General features: G+C 51.3%; 3 protein-coding genes across 3 annotated transcripts; 1 reads left to right on the top strand and 2 right to left on the bottom strand.

Annotated features, from left to right (window-relative positions):
- Positions 1-1292: 1292 nt before the first annotated feature.
- EAH_00012230 (transport protein Sec24, putative) lies at positions 1293-8257 on the bottom strand (the record flags this gene model as incomplete). The annotated part of the gene is made up of 8 exons (XM_013394735.1): positions 1293-1437; positions 1897-2106; positions 2424-2664; positions 3211-3460; positions 4693-4966; positions 5237-5571; positions 5945-6130; positions 6749-8257. 8 exons carry the CDS (start codon positions 8255-8257, stop codon positions 1293-1295), a joined length of 3150 nt encoding a protein of 1049 aa, XP_013250189.1.
- A 2041-nt stretch (positions 8258-10298) lies between these two features.
- On the bottom strand, positions 10299-14063 carry EAH_00012220 (SRS47A, putative; the record flags this gene model as incomplete). The annotated part of the gene is made up of 1 exon (XM_013394734.1): positions 10299-14063. The coding sequence occupies one exon, from the start codon at positions 14061-14063 to the stop codon at positions 10299-10301; it is 3765 nt and encodes a 1254-aa protein (XP_013250188.1).
- Positions 14064-15073: 1010 nt separating this feature from the next.
- Positions 15074-22730, top strand: EAH_00012210 (hypothetical protein, conserved; the record flags this gene model as incomplete). The annotated part of the gene is made up of 8 exons (XM_013394733.1): positions 15074-15838; positions 16006-16504; positions 16786-17323; positions 17918-18669; positions 18946-19743; positions 21099-21211; positions 21632-22093; positions 22329-22730. The coding sequence occupies 8 exons, from the start codon at positions 15074-15076 to the stop codon at positions 22728-22730; spliced, it is 4329 nt and encodes a 1442-aa protein (XP_013250187.1).
- Between the last annotated feature and the right edge of the window lie 1246 nt (positions 22731-23976).

Raw genomic sequence — 23976 nt, 5'->3', positions numbered from 1 at the left:
ATATATATATATATATATATATATATATATATATATATATATATATATGCACGTGTGTCCATAGGCGTCTACTCACGCCCATTGCATTTGCTTGTTTACCATCCACTATTTGCTGCATTTTCTCGTTCGTCTATGGTTATTCATTGCATTTGTTCGCTTTTCATTCCTCGTTGCTTTTGCCTGTCTCTCACCATTTGTTACGTTGGTCTGTATATCATTATTTGTTGGATTTGTCTGTTTATCATTATTCGTGCATATGCTTGTCTATCACTATTTGCTGCACTTGTTCGTTGCATTTGTTTGCCTAGAGTTTCCCCATTATTTGTTTCGTTCATTAGTCGTTGTCTGGTGCATGCCTATATATATATATATATTATATATATATATATATTATATTTGTTCAACTTATTGGCTTGGCAATTGTTGTTGTTCATATATATACACCCTAAACCACGAACGCTCTGGGGCGTTCAGGAGACACCAGCAGCAACTCCCACTGCTGCTGCATTTGCTGCTGCTGCTCACTTCACCTTTGCTTCTTGGCGTGTAGAGACAGAAGGACCCAGAGAGGAGACAGAAAAACAGAGATGTCTACAGGCTAGCTAGCGGCACCCTTAGGGGTTGCTGGCCATAGAAATAGACGGCCCGTAAACCCTAAACACTAAATCCTTTTGAACGGCTACAGCACTCAGCCCCACCCTGCTGCACGTACACCCCAGGAAGGCGAGACGGATCGGCATGCCGCTAAGAGAGGCAGACACCACACGGTAGCCGAGGACAATAGTAGGCAGCAGACAAACAAAGGCAGAAAAAAAGATAGAGATGGAGACACCGGGACTGAAAGAAGGAAACGGATGAGGAGATTGGCAAAGACGCGTGCAAGTGCTGTTGCTAAATAATAAGATAAAAAGCTAGGGGCAAGATATACCAAACAGGAGACAGCAGGAGATAGGAGACAGCGCTGTCTTGCGGAGCCCTCACACTAAGACAGAGGGCGGGAAAGGCTGCATACAGACAGGGAGGCAGGGAAAGGCAGAAACAGAGACAAAGGAACGAGCAGAGGGGGAGAGGACGACGATGTGTCTCTAATAAGTTATTTCTGTCTCCAACCTGAAAACACCCTACAAGTGCATGCAAGAGGTTCGCATGTGCATATGCATGTGCGTGTGTGTTTATTAGAATTGTTTTTTGTCTGCCTTTGAGCAATCGTTTGTTCTTTTCGCGTTTTGTTTGTTGCCGATACGACGGCTGCGCCCGCTGAAGCTGCTCTACAGCAAAAGAGACGCTTCTCTTCAATACCCTCGCTGCTGCTGCTGCTGCTGCGAGGGATAAGGAGGATTCAAAGCCGGCAGAGACCGCTGGCCGACTTTGTGCAAAAACTCCGAAGCCGTGAGCGGGAGACTCGACACTCTGTCTTCTGTCAGCATTGCAAAGAACCTAAAAAAACAAGAAGAGCAGCAAACGAAATAACCCCCACCATTATATAACAATTAAAACCAATTAATAAATAATAAAATACAAAGAATGAATGAAACGCCTGCTAATGGACACAACTAACAGCACACGAAACAACCAAGTACACACAGCCGGTGAGGCTCCTGCTGAGAACAAACACTGAACAGGAAACAAAACTATCGAGAGCTCCTCATCCTGGAAAGAGAACAGAGACGGTGACAAACAACACCAACAACAAGGAAGCGGAGACAGAGAGAGAGAGAGAGAGAGAGAGAGAGAGAGAGAGAGAGAGAGAGAGATAAAAGCGGACGCGAGTAGAGAAGGGGAGAGACAGGAGAGAGGAGACAGACAGAGACGGAGAAATGCAAGAGGAGACACAAGGGGGCAATAGGGGACCATGAGAGAGGCGCGAAGGAGAGTGAGATAAGAAGAGAAACGCACAGCTGCTCGCTGCTGTCTCCTTGCCGCAAAATCTTCAGCTGCATGTAATCGGGCTGCAACCGCTGCAACCGCAGCTCGCGGATGACAGCCAAAGTTCGAAGGCCCAACGGGGTGTCTGTACACCCTAGCGACTGCGCTGCTGCCTCCGGGTGCAAGTATTCATATGAAGCAACCCCAAAAACAGACTGCAACCAATCCGGAGACACAGACCTGAAAATACAAGCAGCACAAAGCAGCAGCGACGCCAGCAGCAGCAGCAGCATCAGCAGCAACAGCAGCACGGATCAGCGAGCATGAAGTCTGTGGGTGTTGTCTGGGTGTCTATTTCTCACTGTTGATCCTCGTATAGATGGTGATGCATTGGTGGGGTTGTTGTTTATTTGACTTGAAAGTCGTATAGACAGAAGGTGATGTAAATATCGGATTGTTGATAAGTGTTGCATGCAATTCGTATTGATAGAAAGTAATGGTGGGGTTGTTGTTGGAGCGTATTGTATTGGTGGGGTTGTTGTGTTTGTTGCGCATACTTTCCAATCCAGAGGAGCATTTGTTCTCCGTTTTCAAGCAGATAAGCGGCTTGCTGAGTCATCACTTCGCTGGTGAGTGGCAGCGCGCTGGGCAGCAGCACGCAGCCCTGTGGATCAACAGAACCTTCACTGTCTCCCCAGTCGGTTAAACAGAACAAACGAGGAGATAAATACACCACCACTTGGCTCAAACTCGCCCAAGACAAACGGTGGAAACAATACACCCGCATGTCGCTCGTCACTGCAAACAAACACGCACACAAACGCATATATGTATGTTATATGCATATATAAATATATATATATATATATATATCCAACCACCCATACATGCATACAAATACACATGTTGCCGCTTGCACTTAAGTTTAGATTTGTGTTTACATTGGTACTTGTATTCTGGTTTAGGTATGGGTTTTGAATACACTTGTCTCTATGCTGGCAACTGTAATTAAATTCGTATTTAGGGCTGTATTTAAAATTATACTTATTTCCTTGTTTATTCAATTGGTGCGTTTGTGCACGTCCTTCAGAATGGCTTATGATACAATTCTCGCACTCATTGCCGTCATCATAATCGCAACAATAACAAACAATAAGTATAGACAAAAAGCATACACAATAATAATAAAACTATTAATAGTTAAATAATAGTAACATTACTAGCAACAAAAATATGCACAAACAACAATGATAAATACAATAAACACTGAACAAAACTAAAAAACAACAAGCGCAGTGCAATCACACACCCTAATCATAACCCCTCCTACACCCTAGACCCTACCGTCTTTGGTGTTGCGGAAAGCAGCGGATTTGAGGATTCCCATGACGAGGTATCCGAGTCGTTTGAGTTGTTCAGCATTGTTTGCGGGGGGCGTTGCTGCAGCAGCAGCAGCAGCTGCTGCTGCTGCTGCTGCAGCAACGGGCCCGTAGGGCGCAGTGCAGTGCCCTGCTGGCAGCTGCAGCGCCGCCATCAATTGGACGCACAAATTCTGGAGGTACGCGCGGCCGTCAGCAACTTTTGCTCGTAATGACTGCAGAAAGAGGAAGAGAAGTGCAACAAATAAACAAACAAGAATAAATAGATACCTCACGAAACACATCCAAGCAAATCTTCAGGTAGGCCAAGCATACATACAAATATAAATTCAAATATAAATACTAATATAAAAAAAATACACATAGAAAGCCTAGTACAAGTATCAATACCAACACCGGCACAAGCATAATGACTAACATGAATATAAATCTAAATACAGATAAATACAAACATAAATGCATGTAAAAATACAAATACATGTACAAAAGCCAATATACAAACACCAATACAACTCCCAGCACAAACCTAAATGCAAATACAAATCGAAATGTAACGTAAATACAAAAGAAAGCAAATACAGAGACAAACTGCAACACTTGCATACTGACGCTACAAATATAAACGAACACGAATAGTAACAAGCACAAACACCAACAAAGACAAACCCAAAAGCAAGCATAAATACAAATGCAAATGCCAATGCATGCATTTGTATGCATGCACTTGCCAGGTCGAGGGCGTGCTGCAACATCAAGGCCGCGGTGACTTCTGGGTCTATGGTTGCAGCGATCTCCTGCAAGCCCCAAACACATGCAGAGCACAAGCCCCCAATGCATGCACCACCTCTGCCGCTCTCTTGTCTCCTTTTCTTACCGCTGTCTGCCTATGTCTGTCTGTCTGTCTCTGTCTTTCTATTTCTATCTAGTTTTCTCTGTATTTCCCTGTCTCTCTTCATGTCGCTATGTCTATCTCCCTAGATCTGTGTTCGTCTCAACTTATCTGCATGTGTCGCACTATGTCTCTCTTCATTTGTGCATATCTTTCTGTGTCTTTGTTTTGTCCTCTTGTCCGCCTTTATATATTCTACTACGCCCATGCATGCATGAAAGCATGCAAGCATGCATGCACGCATGTAGACGTATGCATACGCACACGCATGTGTTTTACTTTTTCCGGTCATTTACTGCTGAATGGAACTGCGCTAATTATCTATACTAAACTATTATTCTATCCACTTACTTGCGACAAATCAATTAATTAATCGGTTAAATATAACAATTTAACTTAATGCAATTAATTTAAATGCACGCTTTTCTGCTTCACGACTGGGTGAGTCTGACTAATCTAACTAACTAGTTAATTGGAGTATTATTTAAACTCTCGATTGATTGATTGGGTTTTTAAAATTAATTATGTAATTAAATTATTTAATAAATTTTTATTCACCTGAATGTTCTGTGTAAGAGGGAGAGCGACCGTATGGACTCTAATTCTTCTTTCTCCGTCACTGTGTGTATACAGCAGAGCAACTTGTAGAGAAAGGAGACAGTCTCCTGATGCAGCTCCTGCTGCTTCATCAGGCTCAAGAGACACTGTAAATGTCTGATCTTCATGTACAGTTGGAAGCACAAACAGATCCGCGCCACGCAAATAAAAACGCCCGTGACGCTCGCACACTTTCCATCCCCGCGACACCCGCACCCGCATCACTGCTTCCCATCTGCATGCAAAACAGAACACAAAAGGCTCAACAATGATGCAAATAAATACAACAAAATGCAGCTTCAAGCAACAACAACAACAAACAGATACAACACATTAACGCCCCCACCCCTGCCTCTGCGAGAGAAGCTGCAACAAATGCCGCTGCCTGCAACGCTCTTGCGGTGTATGGACATCTCGCATGAAAGCATGCATGAATGCATCTGTTCCCCATGCATGCACGCGGCCCTCTATCTCTTGGGGCTGTGTCCTCAGTTTCGCCACTCACCCCGTAACCCTAGAGAGGACGCGATCGACCTCCGCCTGCAGTTTGTCTTGGTATAGCTCACGAGAGAACCCGGGATAATACCGCAGTTCTCCTGAAGTAAATTGAGCTAGGGAAGCATAAGACGCCAAGTCAAAGGAAGAACAACCCCCAACCCCACCACCGCCGCTCGCAGGCACGCGGGGGGCCCCAGGTGGGGCCCCGGGGGCCCCACCTTGGGGGCCCCCACCTGACGGAGCGTAGTAGGGGTTGTCTACGCTGGAGGCGGTTGGGTATGCCGGAGGGCATAAGAACATATCAACAGACAGCTGAGACTGAGTCAGCTGCTGCCCTAGTGTCTATACACCGCAGCAGCACATACCAACGCATCAAAAGACATAAAAAAGAAGCAACTGATGGAGGTGAAAGAAGAGAAAGAAAGCGACGCACCGAAAGAGACAGATAAAGAAACACAAAACGACAAAGACAGAGTGAGATAGACAAGAAGAAAAAGAGACAGGGACAGAGACAAAGCGACAGAGACACGGATGAAGACAGAGAAACGGAGACACAGACAGAGAGACAGAAACAAAGACAGAGAAACAGAGAGACAGCGGCCAACACAGACACAGACAACAGAGACAGAGACAAGTAGAGAGGAAAACACAGTCAGTGCGACACAGACGGAGAGACGGAGACGAAGACAGAGATATCGACAGAGACAGAGCATACTTGATACGTTTCTGCTGCAGGCTTGAGAAGGTCGTTGTCTCTTTCACCCTGGCCTTGTCCTCCCTTGTCTCTGTTCATTTCTCTCCTTACAACTCCCTCCCCAACAGTCGGTGGCGAAGAAGCAAAAAGCAGTATCTTCCCCCCCACATGCTTAGCTACCATTGCAGCCGCACGCACGGCGCTGCCCTGCAAATGCACAGACACATACACAATCGCAGTAGCAGCAGGTGCAGCAGCAGGTGCAGCAGCAGATGCAGCAGCGGATGCCACAGCAGATGCAGCAGATGCAGAAGCAAGAGCAACAAACCACGCACAGCAACAAGAACAAGCAGCAGCAGATGTAGCAGAACACAGAGCATAGAAACAACAGTAACAACAACAAAAAGGAGGCAGGAGCAAGCACACGAAGAGCATAAGACAGTAACGAAAAGAAGCAGCAACTAAAAAAAAATCCGTACAGCAGCAACAACTGCAGCAACACCACCAGCAGGCAGGGGGGGGGATAATGCAGCAGCAGCAAGCCAGCACGTACAATATATGTATATACATAATATATAGGTATATGTATAAATATATATGCATATATACATATATATATATGCAACTATGCAGGAATGCAAGCATGGAGGAAGAACAGCAGGAGAAAGCAAGTGACTATACAGCAGAGGAGACAATATAAAAACAACATATTGCGTAATATATTACTATTAAATATACATAATAAACAGGTACGCAGGCAAGGGAGCAAGTAGAAGACGATGGAAGTGAAGAGGAGAACAAGAAGAGGGGTATAGCTTAGCTTACTAAGCAGTTATCAGTACACTCGTTTGCTCTCCATATATCAGGTATGGCATTAAGGGTATTAAGAATAGCTTCTTTGCATTCTTGAAGAGGGACGAAGAGGTTTTCTGCTAAAGGGAGGAATATCTCTTCTACTTGAGGCACAACAAACAACTGAGGGCGAGTCTGGCTAGCATCTAAGCGATAGAAATGCACGCTGCTGTCGTAAGTTAAGACAGCAGCAAGTGCTCTGCTGTCTCCTGGGAGCCTATCTGCAGCAATAGAAGCAGCAATGCTGCTGCATGCAGCAGCAGGAAGCCCCGCTGCTACAGCTTGGTGTGAGACATCTATTAAAAACACAAATGCAGGAGGCTGAGGAGGGCGAATCATATAATCTCCAGGGGCAATGATTTCAAAAGAACCTCTCGAAAGCTCCGGTCTCTCTGCTGCATCTTCTCTTCTTCCTTTTGCGTCTATAGGAGCGCAATAAAACTGTGGTGTCTCGTTGCTCACCCCACACATATTGCACACCCACCTCCTCCCATTCGCCTCCCAGGTGACAAATGCATTAACATATGTTCTGCACCGTCTGCAACGAATTACTAGACCCGAACCGAAAGAAATACGAGGTACAGAAGCAGCACCAGGGCCTAACGAAGCGAGCGGCTGCAGCACAACCCCTAAAGGCAAATGGCATTTGTGTCTGAGGGAGCTGCTGCTGGGGATACGCCATACAGAAGGCCGTACAAATGCTGCTGGAGCGTTTAGCTGCAACAAATCCTCCGCCTGCTGCTGAGATACACCTTCCTGCTGCTGCTGCGCTGCTGCTGCTGCTGCTGCTGCTGCAGGGTAATACGAAGAACGCCCTCCCGCTGCTCCCCCCCCTGGACCTACACCACCTAAAGACCCGCTACCTTGTCTTAATACCCCCATCATATATCCCCCAGGCCCAGACTGCTGCACAGGTGCAAGTGGCTCTTGCTGCTGCACAGGAGGAGGCATGTAGCAAGCCTGCTGCTGCTGCGGCGGACCCTGCTGGTGCTGCTGAGGAGCAGCAGCAAACGGAGCAGAAGGCGCTGGCATATACCGACCTCCCGGTGCTGCCTGCTGCTGTTGCTGTTGCGGAGGCAGCGGCGGCGGCTGCTGCGGGTAGGAAGGAGCCGCTTGCTGCACGGGCGGCGGTGGCGCATGCATTTGCCCCGGATACATAGGCTGCTGCTGCTGCTGCGGCTGTTGCGGCTGTGAAAACGGCATTTGCTGTGGGTATTGCTGCGCTGTGGACGCTGCGTCTTGGCCGTAGTAGCCAGCCATCGCGGCGGGGGCCCCGGGGGTCCCTGCAGGGGCCCCTGGGCCCCCAGGGGGGGCCTGGGGCCCCGGAGGGCCCCCTCCAATGGCGTTGCCGTAGGGAGCCTTAGCAGGAGTTGCGTTATTCGGGTAGAAGCCCTGAGAGAAGCCGTTGCTGTGGGGCGGGGCGGAGGGGTAGTTGGGGGCGTAGCCGCCGGCTGTGGCCCCCAGTCCTCTGGAGGGCTGCATGATGGGGGGTGCCTTTGTTTTGTTTTACTGGTTTTGTTTAGGAGAGGGAGACGATGCGGGAAAGAATAAGAACACGAGAACGCCCCGAGACCGTAGTAAAAAGAAAGCGCAGCGGAGAGAAGAGGAAGACGAGGAAGCAGGAGGGCGGCGTCGGCTGCGGAAGTTCGGGGTTATAGAGAAAAGAGAAAAGAAGAAAGAATAGGAAAAAGACAAACGGGAGAAGAAAGAGAGAGCCAGACAGGAAACAGAGAAGGAGGGCAGGCAGACAGCTCAGGAGCGGCGAACCCCCTTAACGAGGCAACTGCAGCTGCAGCAAAGTTGCAGTTTCAATAGTTGTGGGGTATAGAAAAACAGAAAACAATATGCAGCATAAATAATGCCGCCACAGCTGAGGTGTATGTACACTGCAACACAAGACGCTCCTCCGTCCACAAGGGACGCCGGACCGCGAGACGGAGGCGGCGGGCAGCAACAGCAGTTATATTCGAGTGTACGTACACCTCAACTTTACGAAACAACTCGAAAGACGCATGCAACGCTATTTAGCAACAGAGACAAACAAACCCCTAAAACCAGCGGGGCCTGCAGCGCTCAACCAGCGGCCGCCTCCGCCCGGGACAGCAGCAGCAGCAGCAGCAGCTGCTGCTGCTGCTGCTGCTGTCGCCAGATATCTTTATTGTTATTTATATATAAAATATATCAACACTTCCTCGCGTAGAAGAAAATGGCTCCGTTACCGCTCGCCCAGTACACTGCTACACTCAGGTCGTAGGGGACTCAAGCCAGGAGAGCGACAGGCAGTCTATAAACCCTAAACCCTAAACGCTAAACCCTTAACCCTAGACTCTAACAGCACAAACGCAATTCAAACGTTGCCTTCCCTCATCCTGCTGTAAATTGCAGGCCTTAGAAGAGGCAAGGGGGGCGCACAGACTCCAGAGGCAGTAGAGGGTTTAGAGCGTTAGGATTTAGGGCGTTAGGGTTTAGGTTTAGGGTTTTCTTTTACTTCTTTTTTGCTGTTCTTTTAGTGCTTAAGTGACCTAGTAAAAGGCAGTTTGTCCTGTTGAAGCTGCAAACCTAACGGGCGCTGCCGTCTTTCCCCAGAGGGAAAGGAGTCCTGTAGAGCTGCTCTTATTGAGCAACATAGCAAACCCTAAACCCCCATGTGCAGTATGGGGCGGCATGTCTGTACACCCCATCTCTTTAAACACCAGAGCGGCTCTGAGGCCCTTACCGTCGGCTCTCCAGACAGTTCTGTTTCCTCGATAGATTGAGCAGTGGGTACTAGAAGTTTAGAGGATTCACTCTCTCTTGGTTATAGGAGGAGCCATCTGCTTGCACATGCATGCACATGCACTCCCTTAGGGGGCTGGCAAGCATTAGGTGCCCAAGAGACGTTGCTCGGCGTGCGTGTATCTACGCTTCACTGGATGCTGTTCAATGCGCAACCAGTGTAAACAACTCCCTTCGCGAGGCCTAGGGTTTAGGGTTTAGGGTTTGGGGAGGGAACTCCTTGTCTTGCCTGTGCAGTTGCTCTCTAACTTCCGCCTTTTATCTAGGGTGTAGGACTTAGGGTTACGAGGGTTTTGTGGTGTTGACGGTTTTGGCGTTTGAATAGCAAACCCTAACTCTCTTAGGCTTCTCTGAAGACCCGCCCACGGTTTAGGGTTTAGGGTTTTGTCTTCGCTCTACCTCCCTCACTTTTTGCTGAAGGTTTAGGCTGCCTATCTCCTAGTGTATATACTCTATCTGTCTCCTCGTATGCATGTGTCTGTCTGTCCCTTTGCGTGTATATTGCATGCATGATTTAATGAGTGTCTCCTCCTACCCACTTACAGGTGGGGGCCCGTTTTGCGTTGTCTCCTTTTTTTGTTTGCTGCTCGCAGCTTGAGATTAGCTGGGTGAGTTGAATATATCCTTCTGTCTTTACATGGTTGATGTTGCTGCATTATAAATAAATAGAATCTTAGTTTTAAAAGATGGATAGAGAAATAGAGATACAGCTTTTGCCTCCTCAGCAGCTTCAAATAAAGGCAAAAGGCTAAGCCTGCTTTTCTAGGGCCTCCCGCAAACGTTGCTGCGCTGCTGCAGCCTCGCGCTGCTGGCGGTTGAACTCGAACCCAAGAAAACGAAAATCTGTCTTCCATGTTGCTGCTGTAGAGACACCTGCAAATCCAGCTGTTTCCTTTATACAAGCCGGCCCTATTCCCACCCCCGCAGCAGCATCAGCAGCAGGAGACTCTGGAAGGAGACCCCAAGATGCTGCAGCAGGTGACGATGGACGCGGGGCAAATGAGACAGAAGAAGAGGAGACAGGGGACTCCGAGAAGACAGGAAGTGTTAACGAGTCAGGAGACTGCCCTGGGTTTACTTTCGTGTTACTGGTTTGAAGCTGCATGCGCGTCCGCCTTCCGTTCGCTGAGGAATTCTTTTCAGTTGCCTCAGAAGAGACAGGCGTCTCCTGTGAGGAGACACTTTTGCTGTGCTGCTGTGCCGAAGATTCCTGCACCGCAGGACAATCGCTGCCGTTGCTGCCGTTGCTGCTGTTGCTGCTGTTGCTGCCGCTTGTACTGATGTTTGTATTCCCGCCCGTGTTGCAGCTGTTGGCGCTCGTGTCGCTGCTGTTGCTGCGCCTACTACTATTTCTGTTGCTGGTGTTGCTGCTGCTGCTTGTATTTCCCTTTCCGTTGCTGCTTGTGCTGCTGCTTCTGTTGCTGCCGCTGAGAATGGGGAACGGAGGAGAGGAAGGAGACACTGGGTCCTTGCTTGATGAGGTGTCCCTGCACATCCAGGGGTGTCTTCTGATATCTCTGTACTCAAAGCGCTTCTCCTGTGCACACAGCAGATTCCGTAAGAAGTCTACTGCCTCCAGTGAGACAGCTGGCTGCCGCTGCTGCTGTTGCTGCTCCTGCTCCTGTTGCTGCTGCTGGTGTCTCTTGCTGTCTCTCTGTTGATTACAGGCTCCACTGCTAGTCATAACAAAGGGCGGAGGCGGCAGGACGATAAAGTCCTCAAATTGTCGCAGCATGCACAACACTAACTCCGGGTTATTCACCACCTCCCCTGCTGCAGCACTTGCTGCTGCAGCATTTGCTGCTGCAGCGGTTGCTGCTGCTACGTCTGCTGTTGCTGCTGCTGTGTCCGCCTCTGCATCTATTGTTGTTGTTGCTGCGTCTGCGTCTGCTGCTGTTGCTGCTTGGTCTGCTGCTGCTTTTGCGGCGTTTGCGTCTGCGTCTGCTGCTGCGTATGTTGCTGCTGCTGCGTTGGCTGATTGGCATTCTTTCCGGTTGTTACTCTGCTGCATGCCTTCATTATCGCGAGCCCAATGGCCTTTTGCCTTTAACGAGAAACGCCCTAATGGAGGAAACCCAAAGAGGCATTCATACACCACAGCGCCGAAACTCCACCAGTCAGCCTTCATTAACCCCTCAAGCGAATCCTGCTCAGTAGCCTCCATACATTCTTCGTGGGTGCCCCAGAGGGGCCCCTTGATGGGCATTTCGGTGGGCCCTCCGGGGAGATTCTCTCGAGACTCCTCCTGGGGCCCCTCACGAGGCTCCTTCTGGGGCCCCTCACCAGGAATCTCCCCCTCGGGCCCCTCAGGAGGCTCCTCCTGGGGCCCCTTAAAAGGGTCTTTCTGGGACTCTGGGGGCCTTCCTGAGGGTTCCTCTGGGGGCCCCTCTGAGGGCCCCTCTGAGGGCCTTTTTGGGGTGCCCTCTGGGGGCCCCTCTGGGAGCCTCGGTGGGGGCCACTTCGGGGGCACCTGTGTTTCCTCTTCTTGAGCATCCTCTTGGGGCCTTCGTTGTGGCTGCAGGGGGCTCCTTTGGGGGCCCCCTTGCTGCGGACGTTGGATAGCTGGTTGGGTTTCCTCCGGGTCTTTTTGTTGGTTTGTGCATTTAGGGTGTCTTAGAGGCCCCCCTAGAGCGACCTCTGGGGCCATATAGTGGAGGGTACCGACAGCAGATCCCTCATCTGTGTGTAGGAGTTGCTGAAGGCGCCAGCTAGCAAACGAGGGGGGCCCCTCTGAGCTGCATGATGTGCTTGCGTCACCTGGAGAGCTTCGGGGGCCCCCAAAGATGCAGCATGAGGTCCCCTTACCCCACTCCGGTGTGTTTACAGCGTGCACGTGAAGGCAGCAGCGGCTGCTGCTGCCGGGGGCCCCCTGTAGGGCCCCTCGCAGTGTCTCGCAAGAGGCTTCAGGGCTGAGGGCCCCCTCCGGGTGTTGCTGCGTTGCTGTGGGGGACCCCCCTAGCGTAGCTGTTGCTGTGTGTTGAGATGAACGCCGCCGTTGCTGCGCATGCGAAGGGGGTGGCGCTGCTGCCAGCCCCATGTCCATAAGGCGCAGTTGGTTTGTCTTATCAACAATAATATTTTCAGGTTTTATGTCTCGGTGTAGAAAGCCAAGAAGGTGTACTGCATGCACAGCCTCCGCCAGCTGAGCAGCGAAAAACCGCGCTTCTGTTTCCTCTAGGGAGCCCTTCTGCTGCAGCAGGGCCCGAAGCGTCTGCCCCTCCACATACTCCTGCAGCAAGAACAAACGCTTCTCGTCTTGGAAGGCCGCATGCAGCCTCACCAGGTGCCTAGACACCTCGCCGTGCATCAGCAGGTGGCGCTCCGCGTACCGCCGAGCGCATGCAACGTGGAGGTCTTCTTTGGGGCTTTCCTTCGCTATTACCTTCAAAGCAAACATCTTATTGCTACCCTTTTGTCTCACTCTCCATACAGACCCACTCGCTCCTTCCCCCAACAACTCCACAACCTCCAGTTGTCTTCGCAGCAGCCGCAGCCGCTGCGGCCCCAGCAGCTGCTGCCGTTGCAGCGATGCAGCGTAACTCAACAAACTCCTACGCTTGACAAAACCTATGCCCGAACTCCTCCTGCTGCTGCTGCTGCTGTTGCTGCTGCTGGTGTTGCTGCCTCGGCGCCCCACAAAAGACACGCGCCGACAGATACTCCGCCGCACACGAGACCCACGTGCGGCATCTGCAGCAGCAGCACCGCCGCCTGCTGCTGCTGCTTCTGCTGACGCTGCTGCTTTTGGTGCTGGTGCCGCTGTATCCCTACCCCACTTCCACCGGTACGATTTGGTGCGAAGGGGCCTCGAGGAAGCTGCCGGTTCGTGCTTCTTGTGCTGCTCTGCTTGCTGCTGCAGCGGGGCGCTTCCCCGGGACCCTAAGGTCCCCTCGTTACCACTAACTGAAGCACCCACCACCTCGTGCTGCTGTTGCTGCTGCTGTTGCTGCTGCTGTTGTTGCTGTTGCTGCGCGCGTCGTATGAGTGCCATGAGACTCTGCCTGCGTCTCCTTTCGAACTCCTGTCGTTTCCTTCTCAGGAGGACTGCAGCTTTAAACATCTCCAACTTCTTCTCGACGCTGAAGCTTGAAGCAGCAGCAGCAGTAGCATCTACGCCTGCTGCTGGTGTTCTTGCTGCTGCACCTGTTGGTGTTCTGCCTTGTTGAGGGTCTGTTGACGGCAGGCCTGCGGAGTCCTTCGCTGCTGCTGCTGCCGGTGTTGGTGTTGCCTCTCCCGTTAGTATTGCTGCAGGGGCAAGCAGGTCCTTTACGCCTGGTTCGGCGGAGAATATTGCTTCCTTCAGCTGAAGGAATTTTTGGCGTATGCTTTGTTTGTGTTTGTGCTGTGTTGGCTGTGGTTTGCTTCCGCATGCGGCTGCCTGACGCTGCAGCCACCGCTCCAGAAGACTGTTGGGAGCCGCAGAGCCTTCCTCCTGCGACGCAGCAGACTGCCGCTTCCACGCACAACCAGTGGGTGGTAGCGAGATAGGTGAGGCACTTGGGTTTTCCGTCATTCTTGAGGTGTAAGTGCACAGCAAACACACACGCACACGCACACACACACACACACACACCGTCGTAGAGAAACAGGCACTAGCCGCGGGATATAGTGCTCTATAGTTTTAAGTTTAGAATTGTGCTTCTGAATTTTTGTTGCAATTGTTGGGATTTCTTTAGTAGGCGTGTCAGGGCTCGAGCTGAGTTTTGTCTTCTGCTGTCGGCAGTGAGCACTCGTGGGTCGGTGTGCGGAGTATTATTTGAATTGTCAGGGAGTATATTGACAGAATTAAGTCAAAAGAGTTATTCATGGATTCTTTTATTGGCATTGATAAACATAAAGGATCTTATAGAGGGAAATATACTAACTCAACAGCCAGTCGGCTGCAGGGGTACCGCAGCCGACGCTGCAACCTTGCCAAGTATCGCAGGCTTCCTCACCAAACATCCTCGCTATTTATAACTAAAAATATTTAATTTATTTAGATTAATATTCTTTGTTTAATGCTCTTAACAACTTCGCCGCTTGCTTGTGTTAGCAGCTGCTACCCAATGGCACCTGCGTTTACAGAGGGCCCCCCACGAGCAAGGGGCCCCCACAAGGACCCAGCAGCAGCTCGGCTCCTCTCTCCCCCTTCATACCCTTTTTATGTATTTGAAAAAACTAAGTATTATTTAATAGACCTCCATTTATCTGATTTCCTTCGGGGCTACGTTGAAGATCTCTCTTGAACTCCCTCCAGCATGTGGGGCCTCGAGGGCCCCCTCAACCGTATCTCCTGGTAGACAGCAGTCTGCAGGGCCTCTCAGCGGAGCTGTCGTTGAGGTGTACATACACCCGAGACTGGCAGCTGCAGACGGTTACAAGGGCCCTGGGCTGCCTTGCCGCCCTGCCTTCTCGGTGCTCCAGCACCGTTGGCCTGCAGGCAAATGAACTAATCTGCATGCAGCCCCAAACGACAAGTTGTCCCTCGCGGCTAAACGGGGGCCCCTGGGGGCCCCATGCCAGCCGCTGCATGCAGCAGAAATGATGCAACGTAGACCGAAGGAGCCCTTGCTGCAGGAGCAGCAGCAGCAGCAGCAGCGGCAGCTGCAGCACGGGTGGAGTTTGCACTTCTTGGTGCTCTTGCTGCAGCTTGTGTTGCTGGCGCTGCTGCTTCTGATAAGGCCTGTGGGATGTACAGCCCTTCAGGCCCCCTGTCCCGGTTTTTGTGTCTCCGGCTGCTCTTCCCTGTCTCCTTCATCTCTCCATGGGGCCTCTTTAAGACATTTCCTCCCAGCCGATGCAACTCGCAATTGTTTGGGTGTCTGTAAGGGCCATTATGCATGCAGAGAAACTAACGTTAGGGGCCCCCAGGCTCCCCCAGGTGTACGTACTCCAGCGCGGACTCTCCCTAGCCAATATGCTGCTGCCGCTGCTGCTGCTTCAGCTGCTGCTGCTGCGGCTGGGCCTGGGGGTGAACGAAGGCCTTCTCAGTCAGGCGTGGAGGGACCTGCATGCGCCAAAGATGGGGCTGCATGCGCTGCTCTGCCTGTCAGCCCAGCCAGCGGACTAGAGCAGCAGCCGCAAGAAGGAAAGAAGGGGCCTCCTCCAAGGCCTCCAGCAGCGAGGAGTCGAGGAGTTAGGGGGCCCCCGCCTGTGCATACAGGAGGGGTCCCCTCAGGGGGACCCCTGCCAACACCCCCCAGAGACGCCCCCCCAAGGGAGCCCCTACCTGCACACCCGAGAGAGGCCCCCCAAAAAGAGGCCTTATCTTTACACTCCTCGAAAGCAGCAGGGCAGCTTCCTCTTGTGCGTTTCAGTGCATGCAGCCCCAAACCACACTGCAGGGAGACAAGCGGTCTCTCTCAGCAAGAAAGTGTTCCCGTTTTCCTTCGGTCTAGCGCTTACTGACCATGGTTTAGGAATTACGGTTTAGGGTTTAGGGTTTAGGGCTTGGCGCTGGGTGTCATGCGCAGGCTGCTCCCTCTGCTAATCTGTCCAGAGCTCCAAAGAAGATGCAGCAGCAGCGCAGAAGCATGAACCTCGGGGATCAGCAGCAGCAACAACAGCAACAGCAGCCGCAGCAGCAGCAAACGAGGCAGCAGAGACAGCAGCAGCCACAGCAACTTGCGGCTGCTAGAAGGGGACCAAGAACCAAACAGCAGCAGCTCGATCCGCGGCAGCAGCAGCAACAGCAGCAACAGCACCAGCAGAGAGGGCTGTCACAGCGGCACCAACCAGCCCAGCAGCATCCGATGCCGCCGCCTCCGCAGCAGCAGCAGCAACGGCAGCAGCCGCAACAGCCCCCTCAGCTCAAACCGCATCCCTATCAGCAGCAGCGACAGCAGCAGCAACAGCAACAGCAGCAACAACAACAGCAGCAGCACCACCAAGGCTCGGCCGCGAGCGGAGGCCTTTCTGACGACATTCTAGATCTTGTCTTTTGGCTGCGGGACACAAGACATCCCTTAGAAGGTGGGTATGGAGGTGCACGTACACCTCAAGCGCCTGTTCAACAATCCAGGTGTCTCTTGCATGCAACCCTTGGCTTGAAGGGCTCCCCCTGGCTCATCCCTGCTGGTGCTGCTGCTGCTGAGCTCTACTCGAGGCTAGAAGGGAAGGACGAGGCAGTTTAGGGAGGGCATTGTTTGGGGTATGCTTCAGTATGCTTGAGCATCGGCTTCGATGGTTTAGGGTTTAGAGCTTAGGGCTTAGGGTTTGTGGTGTGCAGCTAGGGCGTTGTGTTGTGGCTGAAGGTCGGGTTATCGCTAAGAGCAGCAGCTCCTTGCTGCTGCAGCTGCTGCTGCCGGCTGCAGCGCAGCACCTCCTCCCCGCGAGGGTTTCCGTTGCTCGGCAGCTGTTTATAGGAGGAGACACGCGGGGGGGTACGGGCCTAAGGGCATCAGAGGGGCCCCCAGACAAAATGGTGGGGGGATCCCAACCCCCTAAAGGAGACTCCGAGGCCCTCTGGAACAGCTTGCAGCCAGGAGATCCCCTCAGCGTTGTAGTCTTAGGCGTGCAGCAGCAGCAGCAGCAGAGGCAACAGGAGCAGGGCTTCGGCAGGGCCCTAAAGAGGGGGGACCCCAGTCCGTTTGAGCTCGTCGTTCAACCGATATTAAATGCGCCTGTCTCCTCAGGCGTCTCCTCAGGTGTCCCCTCAGGTGTCCCCTCAGGTGTCTCCTCAGGTGTCTCCGCAGGTGTCTCCTCAGGCGTCAGTCCCCTCTGTTCGTTCTTTGCCCAGTCGTTGCAAAAGGAGAGGCCCCTGATGACGGAAGACGAACTCATGGATCGTCTGTAAGCTCAGGATACACCTCAAAGGAGACACCTTATTGGAGAGACACCACAGTAGAGAGGCACTAGAAGCTTAATAGGGGAACTCCGTGACAGAGAGACACTTTGAAGAGGACAGTCCAATGAAAGGACAGTGCGATAGAGAGACATTTCAATGTAGGAGACACCTTAATAAAGAGGATCTCGGGCGAAGGAGACACTAACAGAGACGGTTTAATAAGGAGACACTCTGACAGGGAGACACTCTAGAAGGGGGACAAACAAGGACAGAGGCGCACATCGAAAGACTCAGATGAGACACTTGTTGCCAGACACACAATGCCTACTGATTGCTGTCGAGCTGTCTGTACACCCAGATAGACAGACCTTGAATAGTGCTACAGAGGCCCTGTAGCAATAGAAGTCGCCCGCACAGTACACAGCAGCTTTCAACCTCAGCCCCAAAACCCGTTTGCACGTAAAAATATATAGAATATAAGCAGCTTATATATATGTGTATGTATATATGTGAATACACATACATACAGGAACTCTGCAGCTCGTCTATGCTGTTCTTACGCTTCTTCCTTGTTTCGTTTGCTGTTTATTCGCAACCAGGTTGCAGCAGGACGTGTCTTCTTGGGTTCACTTCCTGTCTCCTCCCAGTGCAACATGGGTGGTGCCTGCCATGCCCCGAGGTCTTGGGGGCCCTATGGGGACCCCTGTGGGAGGTTCATTTTCTGGGGGGCCCCTCTCTCGGCGGTCTCCGGGTGCTACCTCTGAGGTAAAGGCCCCTCCAAGCTTGCGAGCCCTTCGGTGCCGTCTTGTGGGGATCGTTCCCAGTAAAGAAGCTGCCGTTCTTGAGGTTGTTGCAGCAGACGAGGAGTGGCATGATGCGCTCAGCGGGGTAGGGCCCCCGGAGGGGCTCCCGGGGTCCCCCAAGGCCCCAGCAGAACCCTTGAGATCATCTGCAGACACCTCGAGGAAGAGCAAATCCTTCAAAGAGACGCATGCAACGGAAAGCTTCCATTGCAGCACCGCAACGCCCCCAAGAGACAGTCCCTGCCTTGGGGACGTCTTTGCATTCCAGCAAGCTGAGAGGGCCCTCAGGCTACAGCAGCAAACATCCCGAGATAGAATCCTTCAAGAAGAATTGCTGGTGCAGCAGGAAATGCTGCTGCGGAAGATGAACCCGAATGCGGTTGCGCAGCAGCTAGTGGCACTTGAGCGGCTGCTGTTGCAGCACCCCCAGCTGTATGCATATCATCAGCAGCTCTACAGCTACTCGCATGTCCCCCAACGGGACGCCATCGGGGCTTGGGTGCTGCTACCCCTTAAAGAACTCCTCACGTATAAGCGAATTCGAAAGGGTAAGAAGATTCTCCGTGCACACAGCCTACAGGTGCAGTTGCCGTTGCTGCTGCTAATGCTGTCGCTGCTACACATGCAGCAGCCGCTGCTGCTGCAGGCGGATCTATCGTTTCCCCGAAGGCTGTTGCTATTGCCACCGTTCTTGCTGCTGCTGCTGCTGGTCCTGCTGCTGCTGGTCGTGTTTGCTGATTTGGCTGCTGCTTTCGGGGTTTAGGGCGGCCGTGCCACGTCTCTGCTACAGGCTGTAGCGTTTTGCGCGTTTTTGTTTGCTTCAGACTGGGTAGTTGGGGGCCACCTGCGCGTATACTTTTCTGTCTTTGAGGGGTGCGAGGAGAGGCGGAGGAGGGCCATTGGGCATTCTGGGGCTGCGGCTGGGGGCGGCGATGAAGATTTAGGGTTTAGCAGCAAACCCTCACTTATCTGGACATCCATCTTCCCTGCTATTCCCCTAGAAACGGCTCATCTGTTGCTGCACGATATGCCTGCGGGGCCCCTCGCGCCTTTCCTCAAGCTCTTCGAGCAGCGGCAGCTTGTGCAGCAGCAGGAGGAGCACCAGCAGCTGCTGCAGCACATCCAAAGACACCACGAGGAACTCGCCAGGGAACGAGCCCTCCGCGAACGGGAGAAGCAGCAGGACCAGCAGGAGGAGGAAGAGGAGACGGGAGCAGAGGCTGATGGGGCACCCAAAGACCGTCGGATGCAGCAGAAGCAGCAGCAGAGCCACGCCGGTCCTCACCCTGCTATTGGTCGCAACAGCAGCAGAAACAGCAGTAGCAGCAGTAGCAGCAGCGGGGCTAGCAGTGGTGGCAACAGAGATAGCGGCCGAGGCAGCCCGCAGCAGCCGCGGAAGCTGCAGGAGCTGCAGCAGGTGCTGCAGCGCATCCCTGTGAAGCCTCTGTGGTGGGGGAGAGGCGATTGGGTGTATCGAGAGGTTCGACTGTGCCAGGTATTGGGGCCTTATTTCTACCGCCAACTTCTTAAAGTGAGAGCAGAAGAAGAAAAAAGGACATCTCAAGGAGAAAGGCGTCAAGATGTACTTGATATACGAGGCGAACCCTTCGAAGACCTTACTAGTCAGTGGCCTTTTTACGCGTGCATGCACGCATGCATGCACACATGCTTTGGCAAATACGCTGCTTCTTTCTTCGTATTTTCGCTGGCTGAAAGTCCATGCCGCTGTATTCTTTCGTTTTTGCATCTTCGTGATTCCGCTGTATAGGGAGCTGATGAGTGCATTTAGACTTGCGGTGTTCTTTTTCCATCAAACTGCTCGTTTGTTTCCTGTTTTCGTTGTTTGTTTGTTCACTTGCCGTTTGTCTGCCTGTTTGCTACCCTCTCATGCGTTTGCTTGTTTGTTTGTTGTTTGTTGGCGTGTTCGCTGGCCAGTTTGCCACTTGTTGGTTGGTTAGACGGACATTTACTTGCCTTTTTTACTTGTCGTTTGTTCGCTCGTCAGTTTTTATCTCGTTTGGTTGTAAAATTGTCTTCTCTTTGTTTATTTCCGCCTTTGGCGAGCTTGCCATTGGTTTGGTTGCTTGATATTGTCATTCATTTGTTCGTTTGTTTCCTTGTTTGCCTGTTTCCTTGTTGTTCGTCATTCGAGGGCTAGTTCGCCGTTTGTTTGTTTGTTTCTCTGGTTCTTTGTTTGTAATGCGTTAGTTAGTTAGTCTGTTTGCTTCTCCTCTGTTCACGCGCTTGCTTGCTGGTTTATCCTTCGTTTGTTTTTCTGTTTGTTAGTTTCTCACTTGCTTTTCGCAAATTTGCCACTTGTACGTTAACTCGTTGATGTTTTTCTAACTGGTTAGTTCTTTACTTATTTGTTTGCATGCTTGCTATTTTCTTGCTTGCCAGTGTGTCACTGGGTTGTTTGCCAGATTGTCGTTCGTTCATTTGCTTGTTTGTTTTTTGCCTGTCCGTATGTTTATTTTCAGTTGTGTGCCTATTAGTCATTTACTTGCTTGCTGTTTGTTGGTTCTTCTTTTGTTTGCTAGTTTATCGTTTGTTCGTTTGATCGCTTATAGTTTTCCTGAGTTTGTCTTTTTTGCGTGCGCGTGCGCCATTTGTTGTATGTTTGCTTGTCATTGGCTTCTTCGCTTGTTTCTCGTTTTCTGTTTGTTTGGCATACGTTTCCTCGTTGCTTTTTATCGGTTGTCTGTCTGTTTGGTTGTCGTTTGCCTGTTGGCTGGTTTTCCTTTTGCTGGTCTTTTAGTTCGCGATTTAGGTGTTAATTTGTGGTTTGTTTGTTTGTTTGCTTTTCTAGTTTTGTGCGCTAGTTTGTCGCTCATGCCTTCTTTTGTTCGCTATATGTTTGTTTGTTTGTTTTTCACTCGTCTGTTTGTTTGCCATATGTCTGTCTGTCTGTTCGTCATTTGTTTGTTGTTTCCCTACGTGTTCGTTTGCTAGTTGGGCATTTGGTCGTTGCTTTCAGATTGGCTGTCTACGCCTGAAGGCCGCCAACGGCTCCAGCCTTCTTTTGTGCGGCGCTACCTCAATGCACTGCGTTGGACGCTGCGAATAGTGCGGCCTGAGGACTTCTGCAAGGTGAGCATTGCTGGTTTTTCGTTCTTTTTCTTGCTCATCCCTTCCTTATTTGCGTTCAGTCTTTTTATATCTCCCCGTGTTAGGGCTTCCGTCCCTTCTTTTACCATTAATTCAGCTTCATGGTCTTGCTTGTAAATCTATTCGTCGCACTTCCTACATATCTTCAAGATCAAATGCAGCAAAAAGCGATGGTGGACGGCTTGCATGGAGGCGCAAGGCTACTGACGTGTCCAATGCGGTTGTGATGCCAGACGGCTTCAAGCTTGCATGTTTTTCTGTTTGCCTGGTTAATTGATTTGCCTAGTGTGCGTTCTCGAATCCAGCAAGGCAAGATGCCTCATTGCAGCACAGCACTACAAGGGCAGCGACGATGCGGTTATTGTATCAACTGTCGTGCGTGTTGCGTGCTGTGTGCTGAAGGCGTTCAAATGCTTTACAACGAAGAACGCAGCCGAGTCTCAGGAGGCCATAGCCAAACGCATTGCTGCATCAGACGTCACAGAGGAGGCAAAGAGTCTTTTGCACAGTTTTCTCCCACTACGTCAAAAAATTCTCCGCACCATAGCCAAGCAAGCCGCTGGTTCTGCTGTTGGTACTGCTGTTGCTGGAGAGGAGATGCAGCAGCAAGCCGCTCATGAAGGCAGCAAGCTATCGGCGGAAGACCTTGCAGACTCTGCTGCGGCGCATGTGCCCCCTGTTATCTCCCCGTTGATGCAACTGATCCGGATGCATAGTTACCTCAGACTTCAGCTGCGCCCGCAGCAACGGGCGCCTTCGCTGGCGGAGTGGCAACGGCAGCAGCAGCAGCGGATTGCCCAGCGGAAGTCCCCCCACAAAACCAATTCTGCTGTCCCGCATGCAACAGACGAAGACCCGACGAACGTAAGCATGCATGCATGTAAACTTATATGGACGTACTTGGACAGAGACATGCTGCATGCATCGGCTGTCTGCTGAACTGCGCTTTCTTCTTCCGCGCTAGTGGCACAGTTTGGGTTTCTCCGCCTCCTTGCAGTACTGCCTCATTGTGTTTTCCTTCATTGTTGCTTACCAGTAAGTACAGTGCTTGCACTGTGTTTATGCATCGCTGTAACGCCGACCGCTTGCTGTTTTGCAGCAGGCTACGCCGGAGCTGCCGCTGACGCAGCTGCAGATGGGAGGACACGACGAGTATGACAGCGTTAACAAGCTGGCAGATGAAGTCGAACAGCAGCTGATAGATTTCCGCCAAGAGGAGGCTTCAGGGGCTGCGGATGCGATTGGATCGGGCTCTGGCGCTGCTCTCACACCCCGGCTTAATAGCGCATATCCCTCAGCAGCCATTCGAAAGCCACGGAGTTTCTACAACTACTTTGGAGATGATACGACTCCCTTGCTTGAAACTGATGCGGATGAAGTCTTGTCCCGGTTTGCCGGGGGTTCTTGCGCCTCGACCGAGCATGAGCTCTTCGTTCCACTGGAGCTAGACAACCAATCCGCTCCATCCTTCCCTGATTCCTTTTTAAAATATAAACCCTAGACTTTGTATCCTCTTAAGCCGCTGATAGACAAAAGACGTTACCGCCGACGGTCGAAGCAGCAGACAGAAACGTACAAGCTTTTCAGATTCTAAAACCTCATGCAGTAGGTTTGTCGCGGCCGACGCCAGTTATAGATGCAGAAAACTAGCAGCGTGCAGAAGCCTGAACCAATATTTGTCAGGGAGTTGTTCGTGGTTTCGCCGTACCTCTGTACCTATGTTCTTTTCCCGGTTCCAAAAGACGTGCCTCCCAGACTTACTCGCTGAAACTCAAACTGAGCCATTCTGTGCGAACGAAAAACCCGAAAATATATGCATTATACATGAGTATAATATATATATATATATATATGAATACATGCATACATGTAATGACCCCGCCTACCTTGGAAACCGTCGTCGATTCATGTCTATACATTCACGCTACGAATAGTCCGTTTTCGTGTACCTCAGGCTGCATGTTGTGCACCAAACTATACAGCATCTCGCTAGCTCAAGGTAGTGTCCAGCGTCATATGTTACATTTTGGCCCCAAGTATCACCACGTACACTGTCCACTATCTTCATCGTTCCTTGTCATACTGCAAAACACTGTCCACCCTCTGCATAACATAGCATAGCGTAATTTGCAGTTCCTGGAAGCATTACTGAAAGCATCCTACTGCTTTTGAATGGACAGTGGTGGCGATCCAATGCCTCCTAATATACCGTCGAACAACTCTTTGGATGGATGGGAAGATGCAGTTTCCGTTCATCCAAGTTACACGCTACAACGGGCGTAAAGCCCGCCAACTTTCTGTAAGCCCTTGACAGTCAAACCACAAACTTCGTCTGCTCCCTCATTCTATATTGGTTGCTGTTATTTATTAATGCATCAAGCGACTTTCGGCAAAGGTATTGCTGCCCCCTGCCAGTCTTTTCACCTACTCTGCATCCAAGTTCCTGAATCGAGCACTCCGTTTTGTGCCTCTAGTTAACTGTATCGTTTGTCTCTCCAAATGTTTTGCCTTCCCCTAGCACCCTTAACACAGGCTGTGACGAGAAGCCTCGATCTTCGCCAAGGACCGTGGTGAGCCGCAATGAAATTAGAGTCAAAAGACTTAGTGCAAGAGTTCCTAAAAGCAGCTTTCGGCCTTCAGGCCTCCTCAGCGCAGCGGTTCGAGTGGCTGGGGATGGTAGGAAGGGGAGCCGGCCCACCATGAGCTGCAACACAACCTGCTGGAACTGCTGCTGCAGTGAGGCAACC

This window comes from Eimeria acervulina, genomic scaffold, assembly GCF_000499425.1.
Source record: "Eimeria acervulina Houghton genomic scaffold, Eah_scaff67, whole genome shotgun sequence".
Taxonomy (NCBI): domain Eukaryota; phylum Apicomplexa; class Conoidasida; order Eucoccidiorida; family Eimeriidae; genus Eimeria; species Eimeria acervulina.
Note: the sequence above shows the minus strand (reverse complement) of the source record. Positions and strands in the feature narration are given on the sequence as shown.